Here is a 26,868-nt window from a genome sequence, read left to right as displayed (position 1 = left end):
ATCTTAAACTATCCTTGTTCTGGTTGATACACAAAGCATACAAAGTAGTCAATATATCAAAGTTTCTGCCCTTAAGTTTTGGCCAGTGACAGTGACTTGACCCTTCTACTAACTGAAATCATCAAAAACTTATAGTGATTGACACAACATTGTAAAATGATTATAAATCAATAAAAAATGTTAAAAAAAAACCTTATAGTGAGAAATGTTTCTGAGGACTGCCTAAAAGATGTGCATGTCAGACCTGTATTACTACAAATCAGGGATGCCAGATAGGTTGCTCCAACTACTCATCCATCCTCCATCCACAACAGACTCTATCAATCTATTACAGAACATTTTCCTCCTGAGCCTGGACTCAGTCACAAAACTTCCCAATTTGGTTATTCAGTCAGTTGATATGTGAGTTGAAATTTACTTGCCATCATGGGGAATGATGATCTAAATGCTGACCTGAATAAAGCTATACCACTGACGGCCTGTGATCTCAAATGAATAGGAGATTTTGGGTGGTTCACAGAATTGATTTAGTGCTCTGTGCTTTGTGATTGTGGCAACGGTTTATGTTGAGGGGATCTTTATGAAATTCTTTATGACATTTGCTTCCTCCTTAGTTCATAGTATCATCATGATCAGGATTTCCCCTTGGGACTAAAAATCAAGAAAAACTGTGCTTCTCAAAAACAAACATGAACCTGGAAGGCATTATGCTAAGTGAAATGAGTCACACAGAGAAAGACAAATACCGTATGATCTCACTTAACATGTGGAATCTGAAAAACACACAAACAAAACCAAAAAACCGACTCAAGGATACTGAGAACAGACTGGTGGTTGTCAGAGGCAGGGGAAGGGGGTGGGGGTGGGTGAAATGGATGAAAGTGGTCAAAAGGCACAAATTTCCAATTATAAAACAAATAAGTCATGGGGATGTAGTATACAGAATGGTGATTACACTTAATACTGTGTTGTATATTTGAAAGTTGCAAAGAGAGTAAATCTTAAAAGATCTCATCACAAGAAAAATAATTTGTAAATATCTGTGATGCTAGGTGTTAACTAGATTTATTGTGGTGATTATTTCACAATATATATAAGTATTGAATCATTATGTTGTACACCTGAAACTAATATAATGTTATATATCAATTACACACCTCAACTTAAAAAACAAAGAGACCTAGTGGTTACCAGTGGGGAGAGGGAAGGCAGAGGGGTAATATTGGGGTGAGGACAAGCGGTACAAACTAATATGTATAAAATAAGCTACAAGGATATACTGTACAACACGGGGAATATAGCCAATATTTTATAACAACTATGGAGTGTAACCTTTAAAAATATGAATCGCCATATTGCACACTTGTAATTTATATAATATTGTACATCAACTATACTTCAATTTGGAAAAAATATATATATATTGAAAAGAGAGAGACCAGCACTTACCAAGTGCTTATACCTTGTCCACCTATAATAAGCCCCCTTACCACATCTTCCCTAATTTACTAATCATTTCTTGTCCTATCCAAGCCCAAGTTGAGGAACTTCAGGCTACAAGCTCCTTGCAATTTGTCTTGTGACTGAAACATAGTATTGCACAAGTAAGATTTAAATGAATGAATAACTGTATGGCTGATGGAAAGTGCCCTTCCTCTTCAGCCCTTCCCCATTCAGAGATTACTAGACAGGATTTTTAAAGAAAGTTGGTAATAACCTCTTCACTTTTTTCTTGTGAACCGAGAATTGTAAATAGAGAGAGTAAAGATTAATCTCGGAGTGGTGTTGTCTCCACAGGCCCTAGACAGCAGGAGGGCACTAGGTGTTTAGGAAAAGTCATCCGAAGGAGACATCAGGAAGTAAAGAAGTGTGCTTACTCCATGCAGCTGGTTAGCATTTAAACTCGGATAGGGGGCTGGTATGAACACAGTTCCAGATGGTCCTCAGTTATGTTTTCTATCCGGTTTCTACTCTTGAGAGTTGCGGCGTTTGATACTCGGAAAGATAATACTTTTAAAATCTAAGGCCATTTTTAGGCGAGTCTCGGAGATCTGTAGGTTCCTTTCACTCTATAAATGCCACGGACTTCTAGCTCTGAGACCTTGGCGATTACTTCCGAAAATTCGCCCGCTACCCCGTGGCTTTCCAGGACTAGACATCGCCAACAGAGGGAAAACAAGAGGCGTGTACTCGGCCAGAGTGGAACCTGAAGTGGGTGGCCTGGGAATCTAGGGAGGGGCCATGACGGATGGAGAAAATGCGCATGTGCGGAGTGTGGCCAATGAGGATCTCAGAAGGGAAGGAACGTGACCCGGGCCTGAGGGGCAGGGTCTGGACACCGTGGGAAGGAGCGCGAGCGCCAGCGCCAGCCACGTCAGAAGGGGCGTGGCTTAGGAGTAGCCCAGAGGCGTGACCTGAAAATGTGGGACTTGGGGCATAAAGGGTAAGGCGTAGCGGCTCAAAACGGCATGAAAGAGTTAGTCGAGATTTTGCCCTCAGGCAGAGGGCAGAGGAATTACCACAGTGGAAAGCAGAGATATGGGCACAATGGAGGGGTGTGGGGTCAGCGCAATAAGCGTGGCCCGAAGGATTAGAGGAATGTGAAAGGATTCGCATCAGTCGCGTGGACTGGGCAGAGCACCGGGGCGTGGCCACCGATGGGGAGACGGGGCCACGGAGAAACGTACGGGACGCAATGACGTAATAGAAAGGCGGGCCCTGATCTAGGCGCAGCATAAGGACGTACCGTGAACGTGGGGGCGTAACTTTGCCGCTCTTAAGGGCGCGACAATGGTCCAGCTCCAAGGAGGGGTGGGCCCAGGCGGAGGCCAGGGGCGGGGCCAACATAGCGCGTAGGCGCGTGACCGCGGCTGGGGGCCCGGAGCAATGGCAGTAAAGGCGCAGTCATGGTGGAGGGCAGGTGTAGACCTGGGTCCTGGCTGGGCGGAGAAGTTCGGACTCTGACACCTGTACCGTCAGGACAGGACTTCAGGCTTTGCGGGACGTGGGCCGGGAGTACGGCGGCGTGACGTGAATAAGCGAAATGACGTGTCCGGCGTGAGGAGCGTGGCGAGGCGCGAAGGGGCGTAGCCAGGCGCGAAGGGGCGTGGCCAAGATGGCCGCGCGCATGAGCTTCCCATCCCGGTGGCGAACAGTCGGGTTCGCGCTCAGGGAAACGTTCTGGTAAGGTTGAGTGGCGACGTGGAGCGTGGGCAGCAGGGGGTCGTAGCCCATCAGAGAGAACTGGGACCCTCTCCTACAAACGACCACGCGCTGCGGCGGGCCCCGGAGCCGGGACAGCTGTTGGCCCCGCGAGGATGGCCGCAGTCCCAGCGGGGCTTCTTTATAGGATGAGGTGGGGGGAGGAGGCTGGGAATTGTCCCTCCCCTACTCTAATCCTGTTCCTCGACTATGGGGTTCACCAGAAAACTACACCCTCTTAGGGTTTTGTTTAAGATTTAAAGATAGAACAATTGTTCCAGAGAGTTTGGGAAGTGAGGGGATTGCAGTTTCAGAAACCCAGGCACAGCAAGCTGGGATTCACTTACATTGCCTTGTCGATCTCCTCCGCGACTATGCCAAGGTCTCTGGACGGATTTACAAGTACTGCCAGGGCAGAAGATCAGCAGCTGTCATGTGAACAAATATGAACCTTCTAAACCCCTCAATTCTTTCTTCTGTCCTTTTTGTGTGTATGCCCCGCCCCGGAGCTAGAGGGGAAGAACTTACAAAATACCAAGTGTCGGTGGCTGATTCTTTGTGGCATGAGTTAAAAGCTACTGCTCTGAGGATGCTGGAAAATCGTTGTTGTTATTGTAATTCCCTCGTTAATTTTTGCTGAGAAACCTTGAGAAATATGGAGATACCGAAAATGTGTACACCTTATTTGGGATGGAATTGTGTCAGCAATTGAAAACGACATTGCTTTCAGCTTCCCCTTCTTCCTTTGCTGACAGTCTGGCCATCTCCACTCTGCTATTTATAAGTTGCTGCAATATAGAAAGAAATCAGAAATCTCTGGCGAGAGAAGCTGCCCCACACCCTACCCATAAGCTGCCCCTGCACATTCCTCAGAACGGTCTCTGTTCTCAACCTGCATTGCAGTCTACAGTGAACCAAATTTCACCCCACTCACTCTAAGGAGGGCCCTGATAAAGAGCTATACTGTTCTGAGTATTTTGGAAGTGAAAACTTTTCAACTTTCTAAGGTTTTCCTCCTTTAGTCAGAAATTGTAAACTCAATACCAGGTCTGAAATTCACCTAAAGGCCAAAAGCAGCAAGGGCACCATTTCTGTTACTGTACACACCTGCTCTGTTGTCCCTGGAGCCAGGCAAAAAGCTGCCACGACTCAGTTGGTACACAATAAAAATTCAGTGAATTCTGACTGAATGTGAATATTGAGGGAATCTGATGCAAAGAGGGAAACAGCATTTCATGTCATTGCCCTTGGGCAGTTAGTTGCAGCATTTTAAGCAGTTATAGAAATGTAGTGTTTGGCAACCCTAGATTGGGATCATACTCTCAGAGAAGTGGGTGAGAGGAGGAAGCTGAACTTTCTCAGTCAAGGTAAAGAACCATAACTTTGCATTTAAATTTCAGAGAATTGCAGAAAGCTGCCTTCCTTTCTAAATCAGAAGATAAGAAAGTGAAGAGTCAATCTGATAAGAATCAAGGAATTTTTTTTCCAATGTAATTGTAACCTTTAGTAGAGTGTTGATGTTTTGCATAAGTATGAGTCGCTTAATCAGGCAGAGTTCAAGAGCTAAGGCATTTAATAAATACATGATCTACAAATGATTTTAAAAGGCTTTCAGAATCTATTCTTTATTTACACATTCCTGTCTGCAAAACAGCAGATAAGGAAGGTGTAAGTAAAATCCAAGAGCTTAACGTAAATAATCAGTGATAGTAAAGTATGTATAGTACAGAAAGTTTACCTTCCCTGGGACCCATCCAGCTCATGATCACATCTTTGCTGTCTCTGTAGTACAAAATGTAACTTACTGAGAAAGTGCATTCTGCATTTATACATTCCAGGACTCACTTGGAGCCCATTAAATAGTGATAGTATATTTTTAATGCTAAATTTTGCAATTTATAGTCCAGGTGCAAATTCATAAACATTTTTCTGATAAAGATCTTCCTTCCTGAAGCATATACCTAGACATAAATAATCTCATGTGTTGTTACAGGTGTTGCAGCCTAGAATTAGCTAAATTCCTTTTCTTTCTATTAGGATTTCCCTGGAACCCTCCTTGCCCCTGACCTTTCGTGCTCCGTTCCTCCCATGATTGCCTTTCACTCTTCCTTCTCCGTCTCTTGGCCTCCTTCATCACTCCATGGTAGTCTCCCTCTATACACCTCTTACTCCTGGGGGAGGGGATTTTCCTTCTCTCTAGACTCACGACCTCTCCTGAGCACCAGAGCCGCATTGCCAACTCTCCTAGACCTTTCCTCTCGCCTGCCCCCTTGGTACTTCAAATCCAATAGGATTAGCAGTAAGAGTGCCATCCTTCCTTCCCCACCTGCTCCCCGTGCAGGGTTCTGTTTCTTTATTGAAGAAGTCATCCTCTTTCTACCACAAAATAGAATATTCTACCATATTCTCTCACTTGGATTATTGGAATTTCATTTCAAACTCCACATGCCCAAATCTGAGCCACTGATTTCCCACTCAAAACCTTTCCACACACAGCCTTCCCCATCTCAGTTCATGGCAGCTCCATCCTTCCAGTTGTTTAAGCCAAGAATCTTCCAGTCATCCTCCAGTCCTTTCTTTCACATCTTATGGGCTGTATCTCCAAGATATATTCAGTACTCAACCACCTCTCACCACCTCCACTGTGACTAGGAAGTTCTAGCCCCTGGATTGTCCTGAATGGGCTCCCTGCTTTTCTGCCTCTCATCCCAGTCGATTTCCAATACAGCACCATGAATAATCTTTTAAAATATAAATCACATTATGTTCCTCCTCTACTCCAAAAACTCTATCGTGTCCCCTTTTTACTTATAGCACTGGTTCCTAACCAGAGGTAATCCTCTTTCTCAAAGGGACACCTGCAGTGTCTGGAGACATTTTGGGTTGTCACAATTCGAGGGACGGTTCCACTGGCATCTAGTAGGTAGAGACCAGGGATGCTACTAAACGCCCTACAGTACAAAGACCAGTCCTTGACAAGAGTTATCTGGTCAAAAATGTCAACAATGCCGTGGTTGAAGAAGAACCTTTATAACGGCCTAGAGGTCCACTTGGTCTGCTTCCATTACCTCTGGACCTTGTCTCCTACTCCCCTCCTCCTGGTTCCCTCCACTCCTGCCATAGTGGCCTCCCTACTGTCCCTTTCATGTGCCAGACACTCTCCCACCCCACAGTCTCTGCACTATTATATATTCGTATTTTTATATATATGCTCTTCCTCTAGATAGCCACATGACTAATTCTTTCATCTCCTTCAAGGCTGTTCTTCAATTTCCCCTTCTGTCTGAGGCCTACCCTGAGCACCTTGTCAAAGGTACAACACTCCAGAGTCACATTACCCTGTTCTATTTTTCACTGAACTGATTCTAATTTTCTGTATAATTGACTCATTTATATGCTTGCTGTTTGTTGTTTATCTCTACATACTAGAATGTAAACTCTACAAGGGGGGAGGACTTTGTTTTATTCCCCTCATGAGCCTAGGACAGGGCCTAGCATTTAATAGATACTTTATTGATGTCCTGATGAAGGAAAGAATAAAAGGGTGATGAATTGAATGAAAGGTGGTTGAAGGAATTGCCTCCTCACTGACTTTCCTGGCTCCACAATAATCTGGGCACATGGCTCGTGGGGAGCCAGTTATATAGAGATCTGCCTGGAGCCCTCACTTGTGCCTTGCAGGGTAGTGACAGCAACTCTGCTTCCTGCTTCCATTGGACACACCTCAGGTGTGGTTTTCTCTCATTTCCCTTGAGTGTAGCCTTCTTCCCTCCAGCTCAGAGCTAGTGGGGTCGAGGGCAGCAGTACAGGGAGAAAAGCTAGTTCACGGCCAGTGAACAGCAGTGAGGAACAGGAAGAGAGAGACGATGAAATGAGCACATGTGCCTCCTTGCTCAGCATCACTGTGTCCATAATGTGCTTTTTTGTATTGAATACCCTTCTTGGAAAGGTGGTATGAAGAGATTAAGTCAAGTTTGTAAGTGACGTGTCTTCAGTGCCCCCCCCCCCGCGCCCCCCGTTTCTCTTCTTGTGCGTTTTAGCACCTGTCCTCTCCCTGGCATTGCTAAACTATCGAGAGGCCTCCAATAGGCGGAAGGCAGAATCTGCTCAGACCTGGACTGGTGTCTGTTTTCCTTCCGGTATGATACGCATCTCAAGACACTCCCAAGAGGAGAAACTGTACATCTGAAAGGTAGAATTCATGCCTTGTTCAACTTTGGGTCCTGGAGCAAAGGAAATGACGATAAATGTTGAAATGAAAATGTTCACTGGCAGAATTCCCAACCTGTGAGGCTAAGTTAGGTTCATATTCGAGTAGGTTTCTCTTTCAGATCATGCAGGACTTCCGGGGTCCTTCAGGTCTTAGATGAGACCCACTTCTTACAGGACTAGCATTTAAAAGTGTTTCAGAAGTATAAAAAGCCCTACAAATGACTGATGGTGGCATGCAGGAAGGGAAAACCCCTTAATACCGTCTGAGAACACGCTAGCGGTAACTTCACAGTTCTGGGTTCTTAAAATTAGGATCAACATCTCCATCACCAAGGAAGCCTCCTCGGGGCATTCCACTAAGACTCATCAAGCAGCCACATGCCAGGCACCGTGTCCCTAAGAGATGCAGCCATGACAGACAGACACTGTCCCTACCACCGTGGGGCTTCGATGCTGGGGGGATGGAGGCGTCAAGTACGTTCATGATCCGTTATTTAATTCAACAGCAATACGCCCCATGACCAAGAAGAGAGTGCTGGGCTCACCAGGTGAGTGCACGGTGGGGCGGGCTTTGAGTACATGACCCTGGAGTGGATCGCCTGAAGACAGGGTAGGAATTAACCAGGCACAGATGAAGGAAGAGTGGTTCAGGGAGGGAGGAGCATCTGCACCAGCTGGAGGGAGCTTGGGGAGTTGGGAGAAATAAGTGCCCCTGGCTGGTGTGCAGACAGGAGCGTGAAGTGCATGCAGGGGAAGCAAGCCATTCTGTCCAGGGGTGACCAGTGAAGAACAAGAGTGGATATGTCATTGATTCTCATTTGCCTTCCCTCCCGCCCCACTCCTAATAATCTGAGTGATGTCTGATCGGCCACCTCTGTTGTTTAAGGCTTTTCCTCCTCTGTCCTCCTTTTGCCTCTAGGTTATTAGGTCCCTGCAAGTTCTTTGGGAGCTGGTCAGGATTTCAAGCTAAAGATGGTGATGATGAGCCGCCTGAGGGCCATTCTTCAGGCCTCCCCATGCAAGTCACTGTGGAGAGGGATCCAGATTCCGAGGTCCATGCCGGTGAGGCCCTGCAGCCTCTACACCTGCACTTACAAAACCCGGAACCGAGCCTGTGAGTACGCGGCTGCCTTGAGAGAGGGGAAGGCTGGTTGTTTCCCACCAGTCACGTGTGTTGGGTGTTGGCAGCGCTGGTGTCGGTGGCATTCCAGACTGGGATCAGATGCCTCGAGAACTGAGAATAACTCATTATTTCTCTATTTGTCTTCTAAAACAAACTTGGAAAGCTCTTTCTTTTCCTAGCTTCATTGAGATATAACTGACATATGACATTGTGTAAGTCTATGATGGACATCGTGATGATTTGATACACACGTACTGCAAAATAATGACTACAGTAAGGCTTGGAAAGTCCTTTTCTTGACCAGTTTTAACTTGTTAAAGGGATGTCATGCAGAATTAGGCCAAGGGAGATGTCCCAGTTTCAAACACTTTGGAACCCATTCTTTATCGTTTCTCGTTAGCAACTGTCTTTGAACTAAGGTTGATGCACAGACTGCGAATTATTTCTGTGAATCTGAACATTCTGGAAGTTGCATGTGATTGTTCGCAAGCAGTTCAGCAGCTTCACACTCTGGAATATTCCATTCCTTATTACAAACTGCAGCAGAGTGACTTCCATCTGATCAGCGTACCGAGTGTGTGATCTGCTGTGTTTACAGCAGATCAAGTGAGGCAGCAGATGGTCTTCCCTGAAACCGCGGCGCTGCTGCCACGGGGGTGGGTCATTCTGTGCTGTCGGGGGCTGTGCTGTGCACCGTGCATGTTGCGTGGCATCCCTAAATGTCTCAAGACCTCCCTCAGTGAACCCTGGGGGAAAAATAACCCTGGTGCAGAGCCACTGAGATGACAGGGGAGGATAATGTGTGTGTTGGTGGAGACATGAGTTTAATGAAACGGTTAAGTATATTTCGTAGTTAGTTATTTTATTTATGTTCCACCATTCACAGTGAATTCACACAGTTTCCAAATGTTGGTTTGCTTCAGGATTCTAGGTTTTCAGCTTTTCCTCCCTGGGTTTCCTCTCTTTGACCCTATTTGCGCATGAAAAGGAATTACTAGTAATGCTAATCTAGCTAAATCCATTGTCTTGAAACCGCTTCATAATATATTTTTTGTAAATTTATTTTGTTTTCTCCAGTATTGACTGTGTTTTTATTAAACTGAACTGGCCTGAGTCATAATAAATTCTGGTTGCTGGGTGTGGCTTCCTACCAGCAGGCCCACATCCTACCCGGACTGGCTTCTTCTCAACACTGGCACTTTGCGGTCTAAGGCTTTTAGAATGGAAAAAAATAGTCATATTTATTTAGTTACTAGCAGAAAGGTTTTTTTAACAGAAAGTTGAAAGTTAAGGGTCTAAAATCCAATATGCTCATGTCTTTAGAATAGTTTGCTCCTTTTGGTGCTGACGAAATCAACAAGTGGTAGCAGCTTAGGGAAGAGGGGCTTCCCTCGATTAATTTCCCACATCAGATGTTCTTGTTTGCAGGTTACTAAGACAGACAGGTGACAGTCACGATTTGATTTTGGTTTTGGCGCTTACACTGTCCCTCCCTGTTTCACCCAGGAGAATATTTGGTGTTTGCTGCCCTGGGCCCCGAGCATGTCCTGTTTAGATATCCTGGTTCCTCATCTGTTTAGCTGTAAAGACAATACTCATTGTTTCCAGAAGCCCAGGAACCCCAGCAGAAGGCCCAGTGTATACTTGTGACCAAGAATGTCCCCAGGTTGTTGAGGGTCAGAAAAGATAATGCGGAAAGTCCTTAGCTAGTGGCTGCCACACAGTGGGGACTCAGCATTGGCAGCTACCTCTAGTACCACAGCTCTTAACCGTCATCACCATCTTTACCATCGGCATACGCTCAGCTCCTCCCTCAGATGTCTGACCATTTTTAGGATCGGGTGAAGCACAGTAAGGAATGACTGAAGGAGGAGGTGATGGCGAATTCAGAAGCGGCGTTTCCCTGGGCCCCGTGCCCTGTGCCTGACCTGCACTCCCCACCACCCGGGTAATCACTGGTGCCACGTCAAACTGCTGTTTGCTCTGATGTCAAAGTGCAGACAGTAAACGTTGACAGTCCTAACTTTGGGGACTGGTAATATGATAAAATAAAGATAAAAGCCTGCACCTGTTACCCAAGATGAAAAGAAAATCAGTTTCACTTCATGTATCACCTAGTGAAATTTAGCCTAATTTTTGTCACATAAAAAGTTTTAGGCCGGAGATGTTAGACTATAGGAAAATAAACTTAATAATGTTAATTTTTAATTTAATGAAAGAGAAAGAATATCATCTAAAATGGAAATGGTACAGACTGTTATTATTTTATTGATTCTTAATGTACTTGATCCCTACTTTTAAATGGAAGAGAAACATTTCTTTTTAGGACATCACGGAATAGAATAGGACTATATAAAATGTAGTGACTAGCTCCATGTATGAATTTATATGTGAATACAAATGTATTCAAATTTCATGTGGCTGGCACTTAACCATATTGGAAATTTTCATCATCTGAGAAAGTTCTAATTGACCGGACTGGTCTGGATCATAACTGAACTGTGTTAAAAAGTTGTTCTATTATTTCTTCAGATAATTTTAAGAGCACTAATAAAGCCTGGAGAACAATACTGTTAAAAAGCTTGTTTTCCAATGTCTTTATACACAATTCTGTTAACCTCTAGATAATGTAGGCTGGGATACCCTGACTATGTTGTCTTCCATTAACTTTCAGATAATCTGGAGAAACAGTGCACTGATTAAGAGCCCTTTGGAGTTATACTAATGGCCTCAGGGGTATCTGCAGCTATAAGGAACTAACAAATAGCTCTGAACTGACCACCGGGAAACGTGGGCCTTAATCTCCTGCACTGATAACTGCCTATGATGCTGTGGTTAGCATCAAAGTGCCATCTACAGCCCTGATGCTTTAACAAGGCAATTTGTGATTCTGTGACCATCCTCAACAAAGTCACATGGAGGGTCCCTGTGTATCTGTCAGTGCGCTAAGCCCCAGGCCTGCTAGGATGGTGTTCAGTTTGATGGGGAAATAGCACATCTCAAGGAAAAGGACAGTACAGGGCAAGGCACAGGAGAAAAAGCTAACGAGGGCATAGAGCAACAATGTCCAGTAGATAACTGATGTGAGCCACATAGATAATTCTAGATTTTCTAATAGTCACATTAAGAAAGGGATAATGAAACAGGTAAAATTAAGTATAGTAATTTAACTCACAATTTCCAAAATATTATCACTTTAATATGTAATCAATATAAAAATCATTAATGAGGTAGTTTACATGATTTTGTAATGTCTTCAAAGCCCAGGGGATACTTTACATTTACAGCACCTCTCACTGACTGACCAATGGAGTAGCCTGGCACGGTTCTGGAATTGCATGACAACACCAGAGTTCGGGACAAGTGAGGAGAAATGACGTAGTCTTTCACATGAGAACAACATGATGAAGGTGGCAGTTTAGGAAAACTGACAGATGGTGACACACAGTCGAGGGGAGTGAGAGAGAAGAAGTAACCAAGAGGCTTTGCATAAAATCTGCCATGAAGAGGCCTAAACTAGGCTGGTGGCCATGGGCCAGAGAAGAAAAGATAAACCTGAAAGATCCTTAAGGAAGAAACACTGTGGTGATCAGCAGAGTAATAGGAAATAAAGATAAAAGGAGAAGGAACCCTTCCCAGGGATGCCCTTTATATTGTACATTCACTCGCAGGCAATGATGGGAAGCCAGCTCAGATCATGGGGCATGAAGAGCCATGGGGGAGGCAGCTAATTAAGCATATGTGCATATAATTATCATTATACCCATGTAATAAATGTTCTTAAAGGAAAATATTAGAATCCTGTGATTTAAAGAAAAAATAAGAGGGGATCATATACAAGATAGTCTGAGAGGTGAGGAAGTGACATTTTTGCTGAAGAGGTGACAAGCCAGAATATAGGAGCCAGTCCTGAGCTGAGTGAGGGGAAATTGATTTCTGAGGAGGAGGAGCAGGAACGGAGGGGCTAAGGCAGGAATGGAGCTGAAAGAGGGACAACCCCCCTCCCCCGAGGCTGGAGCTATAGGTGGTACAAGCACAAAGCAAATCAAAGCCAGGATCAGTCACAGAAACAAGAACTAAACCTGAGCACATGGCATCCGAAGGGCTTCTGTCAATGACCGTGTGGTGTCACTCCCTTAAACCCTGGTTGAGAGAATCACTCTATTTATTTCATTTTCCCCATACAGGAAAAAACTGAATATGCAGGCTCTGTCAGTCAGAACACTCAATCGTCTTCTTACTTTGAGGGAAAGTATGAGCAACTATCAAGAAATCATTTACTCTATTTTGTTAAAATGGAGCAAGAGGAAGGGAGGAGAGAACAGAAATGTGAATTTATGTTTAGCACAACAAGCCCTGGCAGAAGCTGGCTTCACTATGGGCACAGTGACCAAGGACCCCCTAGTGGGGGCTGGTCTGGGTCCCTAAAGGAGGAGGTGGGTGGGGGAAAGAAAACCTTCTGGAAGCTGAACTTGTGAACTGAAGGGCACACATTGATAGGAGCGTTAGGGTCATAAAAGAGCAACTGAAGGAAGAGGCCCGGTTTCCTTGGGCTGGTGTCTGCCTGGGTGAGAGGAGAATCCAGGCACTCCCTGTCTGAGGTGGGGGGGGGGGTGGTGACTAAGGGTGAAAGAGGGCATCTTCTTGGGGGTCTGCTCATTAATCCCCACTCCCCTAGTCTCCACAGAAGACCCTCATGAATCAGTTTTGAAGGGTGTGACTTCTCCAATACTCAGCCTCGGCCTCAGCGTCTCAGAGGGGACAATCTTTAAAACCGAACCTGGGTGGTTCTAGGGGTTTCTGGTTTGCATTCTAATCAGATCGTGATATTAAAATATTGTACTGGTTCAAATGCCTTTCCTATTTTAGATTTTGAAACAAAATTCTTGTTCCTCTCTAAGGAACAACTTCCTTTATATTAAGTAAAATAAATAAAAATGTTGGGTTCAGATCTCTCTAGGGTGAAAATTGTACTATGTTATAGAAAGTAATAGAAAAAAAAAGAATACTCTGAGTTTGCAAGAGATCATGGTTGCTCAACTTTGACATTATTTTGACATTTGGAGCCAGATAATTCTCTGTGCTGTGGCATGTTTAGCTGCATGCCTGGCGTCTACTCACTGGATGTCAGTAGCGCCCTCCTCTAGTTTTGACAACCAGCAAAGGCTCTGCACAGTGCAGAATGTCTTCGAGGGGCAGAATTGCTCCCTTTGATGAGACCCACTGGTCTACTCTCAGGAGGGTTCTATGTCTGTATCATTTTTGCCCACCCCGCCCCCCCAAAAAAGTAAGGCTAGGATTTTGAATTTATAGCTTTCATCAGCTACCCAAGCAAAAGAAATGTCTCTGCTCAAGGAGGAAACCAGAGACAAGCTTGTTTTTATGAAAAGTGCCGCGCCAGTCAGCCTGCCATGCACAGGGTGTTTGACTGGGCAGCAGCTGCCTTGTCACTCTCTCAAATCCTTAGACTCATTCTCAGCGGTGGGGTGAGGTGCAGAGGGTCACTGGTGATGATTTATCTTGACTCAGATTTTGTCTGGTTTTCCCATTGGCAGAGAGCTGGACCACCCCGAATTATACTCGGGGGTTCTATCCATCATGCATGGATGTCTCAACAGCTCTCTTTGTGTTACAGGAAATCTGCTGAGATTTGTCAGGGACTCACCACAAAGACCTGGTGCTTGTCTCTGGTAGAAAAATCACTATCAGTGATGTCATCAGTGCTCATGTGGGACAAAGTATGTGTATACACCTTGATACACAATGTTGTTAGGTATTCATGTGACAGACAGAACTCCAGAGACCTTAGCAATGCTAATATTCTACCCAGGTTTTGCAGGATGACTGCCTAATCCTCCCAGCTGGCTTATGTAAGAGGTGAACTCAGTATACACGCTTATATGGGACCACATCATCCCTCCAGTGGGATTTCTCTCTGGTTCTTTTCCCTCTGACACACTTCTCTGCTGTGATTCAGGAAGTGTTCGAATCTGTCCTTCAGGGCTTAAGTGTCCCTGTGTCTCTTTCTACTCCATGGTGTGACCGGGTCAGTGAGAAAAAATAATTTTCTCTGTACCCTTCCAGATTCTTGGCTGAGACCCCCCTCTCCAATAATAAAAGACAGATTAACAAAAGAAAAGCAAACAGATGTTTCATAACATATATACCTCCTATATACATGGGAGAGACCCAGGAAAACTCAGTAACTCCCTGAAATGGCCCAACCCACCACCGTCAATACCGTCTTCTGCTAAAGTCAAAAGATGCTGAGAAGGAAAGAAGGGGAGGCCAATTACAGGAGGTTATTAGGCAAAGCACAGTAACCAAGGGTAAGGTTCATATGCAGATTTAAATTGGTGCCTACTCCACTGACAAGAGTTTCTAGAGATTTAGAATCGTCCTTCTCTTCCTGATACAAAAGAGGGACATCCTTAAAAATGGAGATTTCCCTTATACGTGTAAATGTCTCTTACAAAAAGTAATCACTACTAGGTTTTCAGAGCTTCTCCTATGTCTGCTGTTTCCTTAAAATAATCCGTATGCCAAAGAGGCATATTTTGGGGTGGCACACTCTCTTCCCCCTCAACAGGGCCTCCAAACACTGAACATCTTACTTACATATCTCAAATTAAGAAATTACTCCTGTGTGTGGGACACTTTGCACGACCCTGTAAACACCATACTGTCGAGAGATGGGACCCTGCCCTGTCCATGCTCCCATCTCGTAAACCAAAGCCTGGGTTAGGGAGACTTCAGGCTTGGCCCTTTGCAGGGGGCAGGGGACTGGCTGCAAAAAAATAAAATAAAATAAAGAAGGAAGAAAGGAAAGAAGAAAGAAGGAGGGAAGAAGAAATTACTCCTTTTCCTCCCAGATTCATCAGTATCTTTCTTAATTTTTCCAAAACCCTAGAGTATGCCCCATCTCAACTGGAAGCCTATAATATTACACTGTGTAAAAGGATCCCAGAAATCTTTCAAACTGCAAGCTAAATTATAGGATGCATGCTATGCAAGCCTTTATTTTTAGTAGCCAACCAATTAAAAACTTACAATGCTTGACTGAACATTAGCTTTCCAGAAATTCTTCCTCCACTTCCCCCATTTCCTTTGTTGAAAGTAAGTCCATTATTGAAAATGTCATCAATTTGTCTCAGTATTGAAAACAAGTCTGGCAGGTGGGGCCCCAACAATTATCAATAAAGAAAAGAAACTCATTGGAGAACACCCTGTTTCTGCATAGTGCTAATCTCCACACATTGTACAGTTACCACAGGACTGGGTCGCACTTGCTTCAAGTGAGATTAGAAGGTCAACTGAGGTGTGTTATTTTGACAAGATATCAGAAGGCTGTTCCTCCACAAGGTGCACTCTGACCTGCTTTCCTCCTCTGCCCTAGTCTATCCATTAAGCCCCTGAGTAGCCCATTCCTAAGACTGAGATTTCATCAGCCTCAATAGGCTCTCCACAATGAGAGTTTCCTGGTGTGGGATCCCAGCTAGTAGGCCTCTCAATGACAGCCCTGATGTGCTTTCTCCCAGTGCACCCTCTCTGGGAGAGCATGGACCTGGTCCCAGGGGGCGAGCGCCAGTTACCCATCAACATCCGGTGGAGGGAAAGTGTCTACGATCCTGACTTAAAACTGCTTACCATCTCTTATGACCCGACTACCTGCCTACACATCTGGAATAACGGGTACTCTTTCCTCGTGGAATTTGAAGATTCTACAGATAAATCAGGTGAGAGCCAGACCTGTGGTCTTGTCTGGAGTTAAAGGGACAGTGTGATGTCAACATAGGCTACACTGCTTCTATGGGAGCGTGGACCTCTTTGTTAGCAGTGGCAAGGGACTCATTGGACCTACTTCTTTTTTTTAATTATTAAATACACACAACATGAAATTTGCCATCTCAGCCATTTTCAGTGTACATTTCAGTAATAGTAACTACATTCACATTGTTGTGTAACTGTCACCACCATCCATCCCCATAACTCTTTATCTTGCAAAACTAAAACTCTATACCCATTAAATAATAACTCCTTATTTTCCCCCATTTTACTTTTTGTTTCTATGAATTTGACTACTGAGTACCTCATATAAGTGGAATCATACAGTATTTGCCTTTTTATGACTGGATGATTTCATTGAGCATGTTTTCAAGGTTCATCCATATTGTAACATGTGTCAGAATTTCCTTCCTTTTTAAGGCTGAATAATATTCCATTGTGTGTACAGTTAGCCCCTGGACAACACAAAAGCCAGGGGCACCAACTCCACGAAATTGAGAATCCAAGTATAACTTATAGCCAGCCCTCCCTATCTGCAGTACCTCCATATTTGCAGATTCAACCAGCCACATGATGGATCATGCAGTACTGGAGTATTTACTTTTGAAAAAAAATTTGAGTGTAAGTGAACCTGCACAGGTTCAAAACCATGTTGCTCAAGAGTCAGCTGTGTATATCACATTTTGTTTATCTCTTCATCTGTTCATAGACACTTGAGTTGCAGCTGCCTTTTGGCTATTGTGAATAATGCTGCTACAAACATGGCTATACAAATACCTTTTCAAGATGCTCTTTTCAATTCTTTGGAGTATATACCCAGAAGTGGGATTGCTGGAATCCTCTGAGACTTTTTTGAGTGTATGAAAAATGTCCCTTTTCATTTTTATGCATGTTTCCTTCTACTAGTATAAGTAGTATTTTCTATTAATACATATATCTCTATGTATAGATTCTTTAACTGATGTGGAAGATAGGGCATGAAGTTAAAACTTTGCTAGAAATTTATTTTCTGTGTGTGTTAAGTGTATGGTAATCTTGCTCTGCTTGTTGACTTTATAGATAACTTCTGTATTAAATAGTAATAATACTTAGTTAGATTTTAAATGATAAAATTGCAATACAGTTGATCCTTGAACAATACAGGTTTGAACTGCCTAGGTCTATTTATACATGGATTTAAAAAATTTTTTTTCCTTCCAGTTTTATTGAGATAGAATTGACATACAGCACTGTATACTTTGTGTGTGTGTGTGTGTGTGTGTGTGTGTGTGTGTGTGTGGTGGGGCGGGTAATTGGGTTGTATTTATTTATTTTTTAACGGAGTTTCTGGGGATTAAACACAGGACCTCATGCTTGCTAGGTATGCACTCTACCACTGAGCTATACGCTACCCTCTACACGGATTTTTAAAAATAAATACATACTACAGTACTACTTCGTCTTCTGTTGGTTGAATCTGCAGATGAGGAACCGAAGATAATAAGGAGGGCCAACTATAAAGTTATATGCTGATTTTCGACTGAGAAGTGGTCGGTGCTCCTAACCCCTGTGTTGTTCAAGGGTCAACTGTACAGAGTAAAAGGCTAGTCAGGCAAGAAAAAGACATTTTATATCTTTGGTCACCCAGTACCATGTATGTATTTTGTCATTCACTGATTTATTTATTCAACATTTACTGAATGCCAACCATGTGCTAGACATGGCACTAAGTGCTAGGAATACTAACTCAATTCTTGACCTCCCAGAGTTCAGAGTCTAGTGAGAGAAGCACACATGAAATTAGAATTTTAAAGCAAGTGTGATTTGCAAAAGGGTTTCTGAAAGTGCTGTGGAACCACAGAGGAGGGTGTGATGTAGACTGCTCAGAAGAGTCACTAAGGAGGGGACATCTGTGTTGGGTATTGAAGGATGAATAGCAGTTTGCCAAGAGGATTAGAAGGGCATTCCCGACAGAAGGAAAATCATGTGCAAAAGCGGATGTTCAGAAAGTGGCCAAAAACCAAAGTGGCCGGAATGAGAATGTATGTTGTGGAGAGAAGCAGGAAGAATGGTGATAACTGAAGTCTAAGAGGGCAGACGAAAAGCAGGCTTATGAGACACTAGTTACTTTTAAGCCAGAGAGTGATGTAGCATGATTTTATCTAATTAATTAGTCAACTGCTTTTTTTTGTGGCTTAGAATTCTGGCTTTCATAGTATCTTTTTTTAAAATTGGATTTATTATTTTTTTAACAGTATTATTTATTTATTTATATTTTATTGAAGTATACTCAGTTTACAATGTTGTGTCAATTTCTGGCATACAGCACAATGCTTCAGTCATATGGGAACATACATATGTTCGTTTTCATATTCTTTTTCACCGTAAGTTACTACAAGATATTGAATATGGTTCCCTGTGCTATACAGTATAAACTTGTTGTTTATCTGTATTATATATATATATATTAGTTAGTATTCAACTCTTTATTTTTTTTAGATTAACCCAGTCAACAATTCAGGACTACAGGGTCCAACTAATCCATATGGGAGATGGTGGGAGCCTAAATGAAGGCTGTGGCAGTCAAAATAGAGAGAAAGCAAGTTTTAATAAACATTTTTAAAATAAAAGCAATAGGACTTGGAGATGGAGTCCTCTTCAAGTGAGGAGAAAGCGAAGTTAACCATGACCTTGAGGTGTCTCGCTTAGGAGGCTAGGGGGATAGGAATGCCAGAAAGTTCATGAGTGATGGACAAGGAGTAATTTATAGGGAAATATAAGGAGCAATAAGGAAATAAATTTTCTTCTTACAACTTTTCCCCTAATTTAATATTAAATGTTACATTAAAAATTATAGAAAGAAATACATTTTAAGTGGTGATCCCTCAAAAAAGAAATGTGTCTTCTACTCCTAATTCCCATAGGGAGAATCTATTTCTCTCAAGATAAGCATCTTTTCTCCTTTTGATCTAAATGGATTTTGGATTTTAGTATTTCCTGCAAATGAAGATGGGAATGAACAAACATCGATCCCTCACTGAGATGTTACTTGCTTTACTATATAATTAAAAACTTTTTTCTCCTCAAATAAATCCCTTTTTTCCAAAGTAGTATTAATTGCTGCTCCCACATAAATTTCTTCCTGTTTTTTAGTTCTATCTCATTTTGCATCAGATTGTCATATGCTTTCCCCAGTGGCTTTATTTTGGGTGAAGAAACATATTTAAATATTGTAGCTTGAATAAGGCTGTCGATTTATTTTGGAGGAATCCTATATTGTCAGGCACTAATTCTTTTACTGGTGTTTCAGCTGCACTTGGTGCATCGGAATGCAGTCCAATTTGAAAGCTTTGGGGATGCAACAACTGGAGGAAGATAGTTTGGCTGTGATAAGAAGACTTTTAAAGGTAAAAAAAATCTTACCAAGTTTAAATAATGTGTTGTATTCTAGGATGAAAAGATTGAACATTAGAATATTGTTATTTACTTTAAGAATATTGGGATCAATACATTGGTAAGATAAATAATGCTTAAAATACAAGATTGTTAAGAATATATTTCAAATGATATAACACTGTGCTATCCAGTATTGGTAGCCACAAGTCATGTGTAGCTATTGAGCACTTGAAATGTGGCTGGTATGAGTGAGGAAATGAATTTTTAACTTTATTTGATTTCAGTCGATTTTCATTTAAATTTAGGAACTGACAGTTCAGTTATTGGAAAACTTTTAAGAATGTTTGGAACAACTTGGGTATGTGTATCTAGATTTTCAAGCATAAAAAATACAAATCAAGTATTTTTGATGAAAATTTACCATTCAAATGGATATGTGCTATATGTTTAAAATACACAACAGATTTTCAAGACTTAGTAAATTTTCATATTGATTACATATTGAAATGACAGTATTTTGAATATATTTGGTAAAATAAAATGTTATCAAAATTAAGTTCACCTCTTTTTTGTTGTTGTTGTTGTTAACTTTTTAAATGTACCTCCTAGAAACTTTATAATTACCTCTGTAGTTTGCATTACGTTTTTATTTTTAGGCACTGGTATAAAAGGATAAAGGCAAATAACACTAAGTAAATGATAGTTAAAATGTGAGATTTGTTAAGAATATATTTTAAATGGAGTAAAAAGATAAAGGCAAACAACTATGGGAAATGATAAGGAAAGGAAATAACATTTATGAGCACAATGTGACTATACATTTGCTGAGTGCATCGTTTATCTCCCATAGAAGTCTCTGATGGCAAACGATCATCTCCATGTTTTAGATGAAGAAAGTGAAGCTCAGTGAGGTTAAATGCTTTCCTGCCGGGTCACACAGCTAGCAACTGGAGAACTGGATTGAAAATCTGTGGTCACACTCCACACAGGGCCTCTGAGCTCCTGCAAGTTCTGCAGGTGCAGGCCTCCTGCAAGCTCCCTGCCTTAGTCCACTCAGGAGGCTTAGTGTTTCAGGGGTACCCAGGTTTTGTTTTAATCAGGTATGATAAGACATATAGGCATGGAAATGGTTGTCACGAGGGAAGAATTTTATTATACTCACAGATACCTAAAAAGAGGAGACATGGCACACCATGCAGGGCCATGTGGGGAAGCACCATGCGTGGTCAAGAGCGAGTGGGCAGAAGCTTTATTGTGGTTTCCTTGGGAAGGAATGGGTGAGACAACATAAGCAGGTTTAGGATTAGCTAGTTTAGATAATTTCAGCAGGCTCTGGGGCATAGAGGCTTTCCCTCCTTGTCTGGTATGTGGCCCTGGGGTAACTAAGAATGGCTCAGAGTGTAAGAACCCCCATAAAGGAGGTAGTTGGGGTCTGAGCTCTGGATTGGTTGGTTTGCATATGAAAGGCATGCTCCCTGTTGTTTGGTCTCTCTAAGAATTGGCTAACCCTGGGAGAGGCAATCCCTCTCGTGTCAGCAAGGCCTCAGATATCAAAGCATCAAACACAGAAACTGGAAAACATAGTTAATTACACTGAGGCTTCTGAGGATTCAAGGACCTGAACTGAAATCTGGGCCTGACTCTGCTCTGGCTTGCTCTGAGAGCTTCGGCCTCCAAGCACCAGTGAGACCCAGAGAGGGAGGCTGATGGAGCAAGGGACACCTTTCCCTAAAGACTGGGTTCCAGCCTGTCAGCAAACAGCCAGCTCATTTGTTTTGTATCTACATTCATTCAGTGATGTTTACAACATTCTAAATTGTCAATTTAAGTGCAGTTTCAGTACCTTGGATTGTTTTTAGGTAATCACCAGGTATCTGATTTTAATTTACATTCTATTACAATTCCAGAGTGAGATGTCATTTGTTAATATTTTCTTTCATTGTTCTTTAGCGAGGCAAACATCATAAAGAGCTACAGAAATTGGTGGATATTGTGGCATTGATTACACATAAGGTAAGTTTTTCCCCCTAAATCACTTGCAATATATTTTGTTTCAGTCTCGGAGTGAAAACACTAACAAGGCACTTTGAATTGGGAGATGTATTTCACCTCAATGTAATTCAGGTTCTCTTTGCAAGTTGCCTTTTAAGACAACTTGCCATTTATGACACTTGTGTTGAGAGAGCCCCTGGCCCTGGGATACCTTGCAGGGGACAGAAGTGATTTCATTAGGCACAGACCACTCTGGTTTGGTTGCCATGCCACTGAGCATGCGGGGACTCAGGGACAAAACGAATCCCCTCCTCTGCTCCTGACCCCTGCTCCTTCCCAGTCCTTGTGGAAACACTTAGGGCAACCTTCTGGAATCTAGCCACCCTCTCATGGGCAGGGAGCAAAGAAAAGTTGGACACAAACATGGCTTGTTCAGCTTTAAAGAACAATTACCCACAAACTTCAAGTTGGATACCTCTGTCCAGCCCCCATGATTAATTTGCACTGCACTTTTATACATTAGCCAGGACAGGGAAGCAACCTAAATGTCCAATGACAGATGACTGGATAAAGAAGTTGTGGTATATTTATACAATGGAATACTACTCGGCCATAAAAAGAATAAAAGAATGCCATTTGCAGCAAGATGGATGGAACTAGAGACTGTCATTCTAAGTGAAGTAAGCCAGAAAGAGAAAAATATCATATGATATCACTCATATGTGGAATCTAAAAAAAGAGAAAAAAAAAGGACACTAATGAATTCATCTATAAAACAGAAAACAGACTCGCAGACATAGTAAACAATCTTATGGTTACTGGGGAAAATGGGCTGGGAAGGGATAAATTTGGGAATTTGAGATTTGCAAATGTGAACTACTACATATAAAAATAGCTTTAAAATTTTTCTTCTGTATAGCACAGGGAACTATGTTCAATATCTTGTAATATCCTTTAATGAAAAAGAATATGAAAATGAATATACGTATGTATATTCATGACTGGGACATTGTGCTGTACACCAGAAACTGACACATTGTAACTGACTGTACTTCAGTTAAAAAAACAAATTTGCACTGCACTTTAGAAAGGAAAATTCTATTAGTCTCTCTTGAAAAAGAAAATCCTCCTTGTTTATGCATCAGCTGCTGCCTAATGCCTCCCAAAGAGTTCAGAGGAGACCACCTGCTGTAAACTCACTAGAATGGAGGGAGAAAATGGTTTTTGCTATGTTCCCACTGAGGAATATAAAAAATACAAGTTGTCAATTACATCTCAATTTTTTTCAAAAGTCAATTATATTTCAATTTTTAAAAGAGAGATATGCAGTTAATTATAGGAGCAAAATATGAGCATGATTCTGTCCTAAGGTGCCCAGAGGTACCTGTGGCTCCTCTGGACCACTGTTAGTTCCTCAGACTCCCCTAGAATCATCACCACATCATCCAGTTCCTGAGTGGATTTCACCACTAAAGGATAGCTTGATGGACCCTTCTCTTGGCCAAGATGCCCTTGTGGAATTTGAGTTGTTTGCTTCCATCTGCCTGATGCCTGCCTGCCCGGATTACTGGACCTATTCAGGGTGCCTGACTACCCTGCCACTCCCTGAGTCTGTCAAAATGATTAAGCAGCAACCTGTAGAGGTTGATCATGAACGGGTACATTCTTCCCACATTTTTATGTAAGGAAATTCTGGTCTGCCCCTTTGAAACAAGACTGGGCTCAAAAAATGAAAGAAAGAGAGAGAGAAAGAAAGAAAAAGAAAGGGAGAAAGAAAGAAAAGAAAGAAACAAGACTGGGCTCAAACTTTGGCATCAGTTTTTAACATCTTGTAATGCTTATACATTTTTATTAAAATGTGCTAACATCTTGTCTCAGTTTGAACATGGATTTGGAGATACTTCAGATTAACCACAGAGACGAGTAGAAGAACATAAGCTTTTTACTTTCATTCTTGATGATAACATATATTTTACTGTATATGCATTGTGTAGAATCACCATAAAAATTAAGACTCTTTAAATGGAAAAATGCAGGCTGGAAATGAATGTGTTCAAAACCCTATAATTTCCTTAAGGGAATTTTACTATGAAACCTCAGGCTAAAGACATAACCCAACAATATCTATTCAGAAATTGTATTCTAAGTCAGGAATTTTTACTTCATATTTATTTTTCCTTTAGAAACTAAGATTAACTGGTGGTTAACACATTAATAGAGAAAATCCTGTTTAATTCATAAACTAACTAAACTATAATAATAACTGCTTTCACTTGTATGTATTGGGTTTTTATTGCTTAAAATTTTTTCACTAGAATAAAAGTTTCCAAATTCTTTTTTATGAAGACAACAGTGAGACCAAAATCCACCAAAGATTGGACCTGCCCCCTCAGAAGTAAACAATAGGCTAATATCTCTCAAGAATATTTAGAAGAAAAGGAAGAAAAATAAAATATTAGAAACAGAAAATCCAGCAGTATATCAGAAGAAATATATACTTTGTCTAAGTAGGATTTTTTTCTAATAATGCAAGGATGATTCAATATCAGGAATGATATCATATGATTAATGTACTTTATCCCATTAGCAAATCTAAAGGGAAAACTCACATTTTCATCTTCATATATTCCTAAAACACATTTGACAAAATTCACCATCTATTTTTTAAACATTTAAAAATAAAACAGAAATGAAAGAATTCTCTAACTTGATAAAGTAGATTAATCTCAGCTCAAAAGTAAATAGTATGCCTAGTGTGGAGAGGATATCTACTAAGTCCACTATTATTAGCATATTAAATATTAAATTGAATTAAATTCTCATAGTAGCCAATAAAGTTAAACCAAAAAAGATAAGAAATTAGAAAAATAATTAGTGGAGTACCATATTAATTTATAGAAATCAATTCCTTCAACATAAAAATCACATTTAATTAGAAGATATAATGGAAGAAAGAACCCTACTTACAATGGAAACTAAAAAACTAAAACACTTTGCAATGAACTTAACATAAAATGTCAACAAGAAAAGCTAAAACATTCCTAAGGGACACAAAAAACACGAACTAATAAAATTCATGCCGTGTTATTGAATAGGAAGACAACATAAAGACACCTTTAATGTCCATTCCCCTTATTATTCACCATGGATTGTTTGTTCTCCATACATTTTATGTGGTCCCAATAAATATACCAATAGTTACATCTTGGAAGGCTATCTCGTGCATTATAGGATGTTTAGCACCATCCTTGGCCACCACCCACTGGATGCCAGTAGTAGCCCCAAGTACTGACAATCAAAAATGTCTCCAGACATTCTCTAATGTCCATTGCAAACTCACCCCTGGTTGAGCACCACTGATACATGCTAATCTCCAATATCAACTAACCAGTGAAATCCCTTACCTTTTGCTGGGTGAGAAAAAACAGATGTCTTCAAAGTCAATGAAAATGGCTTCTAATTAATCAACAAGTTGATTTACCAGTAAAGGCATAGGGGTGACTGACTTATACCTGCCTGCAGCTTATCAGCAGAAGACTGGATTGTTGGAGGTTTTTAACCACAAACCAGAATGAAACCCATTGGGTTATATTGCAGATAGGATGTGGGAGATTCTGCAGACATTGGAAAGAAAAATGCATTAGAAGAATCCACACCCAGTAGCATTTAAAACATCCAGTCTGATGCCATTACCACCTTAAGAGGTATATTAGACATGTATGAAGAGTCATTTCTGTTATGAAAAAATGTCTTTAAAAGAAAGTTATACCATGAGAAAATTTCTCTCTTTTCAAAATCATTTACCTGGGAATCATTCTTAAATAAGAAATCAGTCCATCCCCCCTTCCCCACAAAAAAGGAATTCATCACTGAGTAGAGAGTGTTAGGGACCTCATTACCCCATGCTGCCTAGGCTGACCACACCTTAGTGTCCCAAAATATTTAGCCTCTCTCTAACCTCAGAAACCCTCTGGTGCTTCCTCATTAAACTCTATTTAGTGTCCTCACCATTCAGACATCCAACTCTCAGGTGTGGATTGAATCTGTTGGCCACTGTTGGATTTGCTGCAGGATTCTACTTTCTGTCTGTCGCTTATCCCAGCATTGCAGCTGGCTCAGTAGGAGTCTTCTGGATGTGCTTCTGAGGGAGATTTTCACGAGAGATTGATTCATACCACTGTGAACAGAACTCCAAACCTAAGCACTATAATCAATTACCAAATAGCCCTTGGACATTTTGTTTTTGAAGTCAAATGTTTTGAACTATTAGTGGAAAATGCGCCTCACTCTACTCCAGTATTACCAGTAGAACTGAAAGAAGACAAATGGCAGTAGTATACAACAGAGAACACTAGCTGTGAATGGATGAAGACTGAAATTTTAGGAGAGTCCACATTGAAAGAACGTTGTCGGGGCTAAAACATAAATCCTGACTGCCTTTCACCATGTCCTTAAGAGCAAAATTGCAGTAAGTGACGTTAGCAATCATTCTAGAAGAATAAAACACACATCCCCTTTACCAATACAAGTAAATTTGCTCTTTCCTTAAAGGAGCATTCAAGTGCATTATGCTCATTTTTACAATCATGAAAGAGAGGGCCCATCTGTGAATTTTCTGTAATTTTCAGACCTGGTAGAGAGTATTCTATTTTCTCCCTTTCACGTCACATGCAAAGTCAAGGCACTCCTAGGCCCCTGGGCCCAGACCAAGCGCGGGGCGGAAGTGGGAAGCAGGAGGTTCACCGCCTCAGGCAGCACGGGCGCCCGCGAGACCCGGATGTCCGCGGGCGCTGCATCTGCGCGCGCAGGACCCCGTGCCCGGACGGCCTCGAGGAGCCGACGCCCTGTGCGCGGGGCTTACAGCCAAAGCCAACCGTCGCCCTCGCCCTGTGCGCTTCGCGTCTACGACTCCGACTCCGAGGACGTGCGGGAAGCCGAAGCCCCTCGAAGGCCCCGCCGCCGCCGCCGCCGCCCCGCGATCATGGGCAGCTACCTGAGCAGCTACCTGAGCAGCTACCTGGGCACAGCCAGGCAACGCAGCCGCTCCCCGCCCGGGAGCGCGGGCCCCGCGGCCCAGGCCCGCCCTCAGCACCAGCCGCACTTGCGGGCCCCGATCACTGCCCCATCGTGTGCATCCGCCCGGTCCTGAGCGACAGCCCGCCCCTGCCGCCCCGCCCCGC

At 42.2% G+C, this 26,868-nt stretch overlaps 1 protein-coding gene across 2 annotated transcripts; it reads left to right on the top strand.

The window, feature by feature from the left end:
- The first annotated feature begins 2,453 nt into the window (after positions 1-2,453).
- LOC116661843 (carbonic anhydrase 5B, mitochondrial-like) lies at positions 2,454-16,577 on the top strand. Of its 2 annotated transcripts, none has more exons than XM_032474541.1 (3): positions 2,454-3,183; positions 7,920-7,961; positions 8,333-9,569. In XM_032474541.1, the coding sequence occupies exons 1-3, from the start codon at positions 3,116-3,118 to the stop codon at positions 8,529-8,531; spliced, it is 309 nt and encodes a 102-aa protein (XP_032330432.1). In that variant the 5' UTR covers positions 2,454-3,115; the 3' UTR covers positions 8,532-9,569. The 2 variants fall into 2 exon arrangements, with proteins under 2 accessions (XP_032330432.1, XP_032330431.1); XM_032474540.1 differs by adding an exon at positions 16,075-16,577 and having other exon boundaries at positions 2,766-3,183; positions 7,242-8,527.
- The last annotated feature ends 10,291 nt before the right edge of the window (positions 16,578-26,868 follow it).

This window comes from Camelus ferus, chromosome X (assembly GCF_009834535.1).
Source record: "Camelus ferus isolate YT-003-E chromosome X, BCGSAC_Cfer_1.0, whole genome shotgun sequence".
Classification (NCBI taxonomy): Eukaryota; Metazoa; Chordata; class Mammalia; order Artiodactyla; family Camelidae; genus Camelus; species Camelus ferus.
The sequence above is the reverse complement of the archived record's forward strand: the minus strand, read 5'-3'. Positions and strand labels throughout refer to the sequence as shown.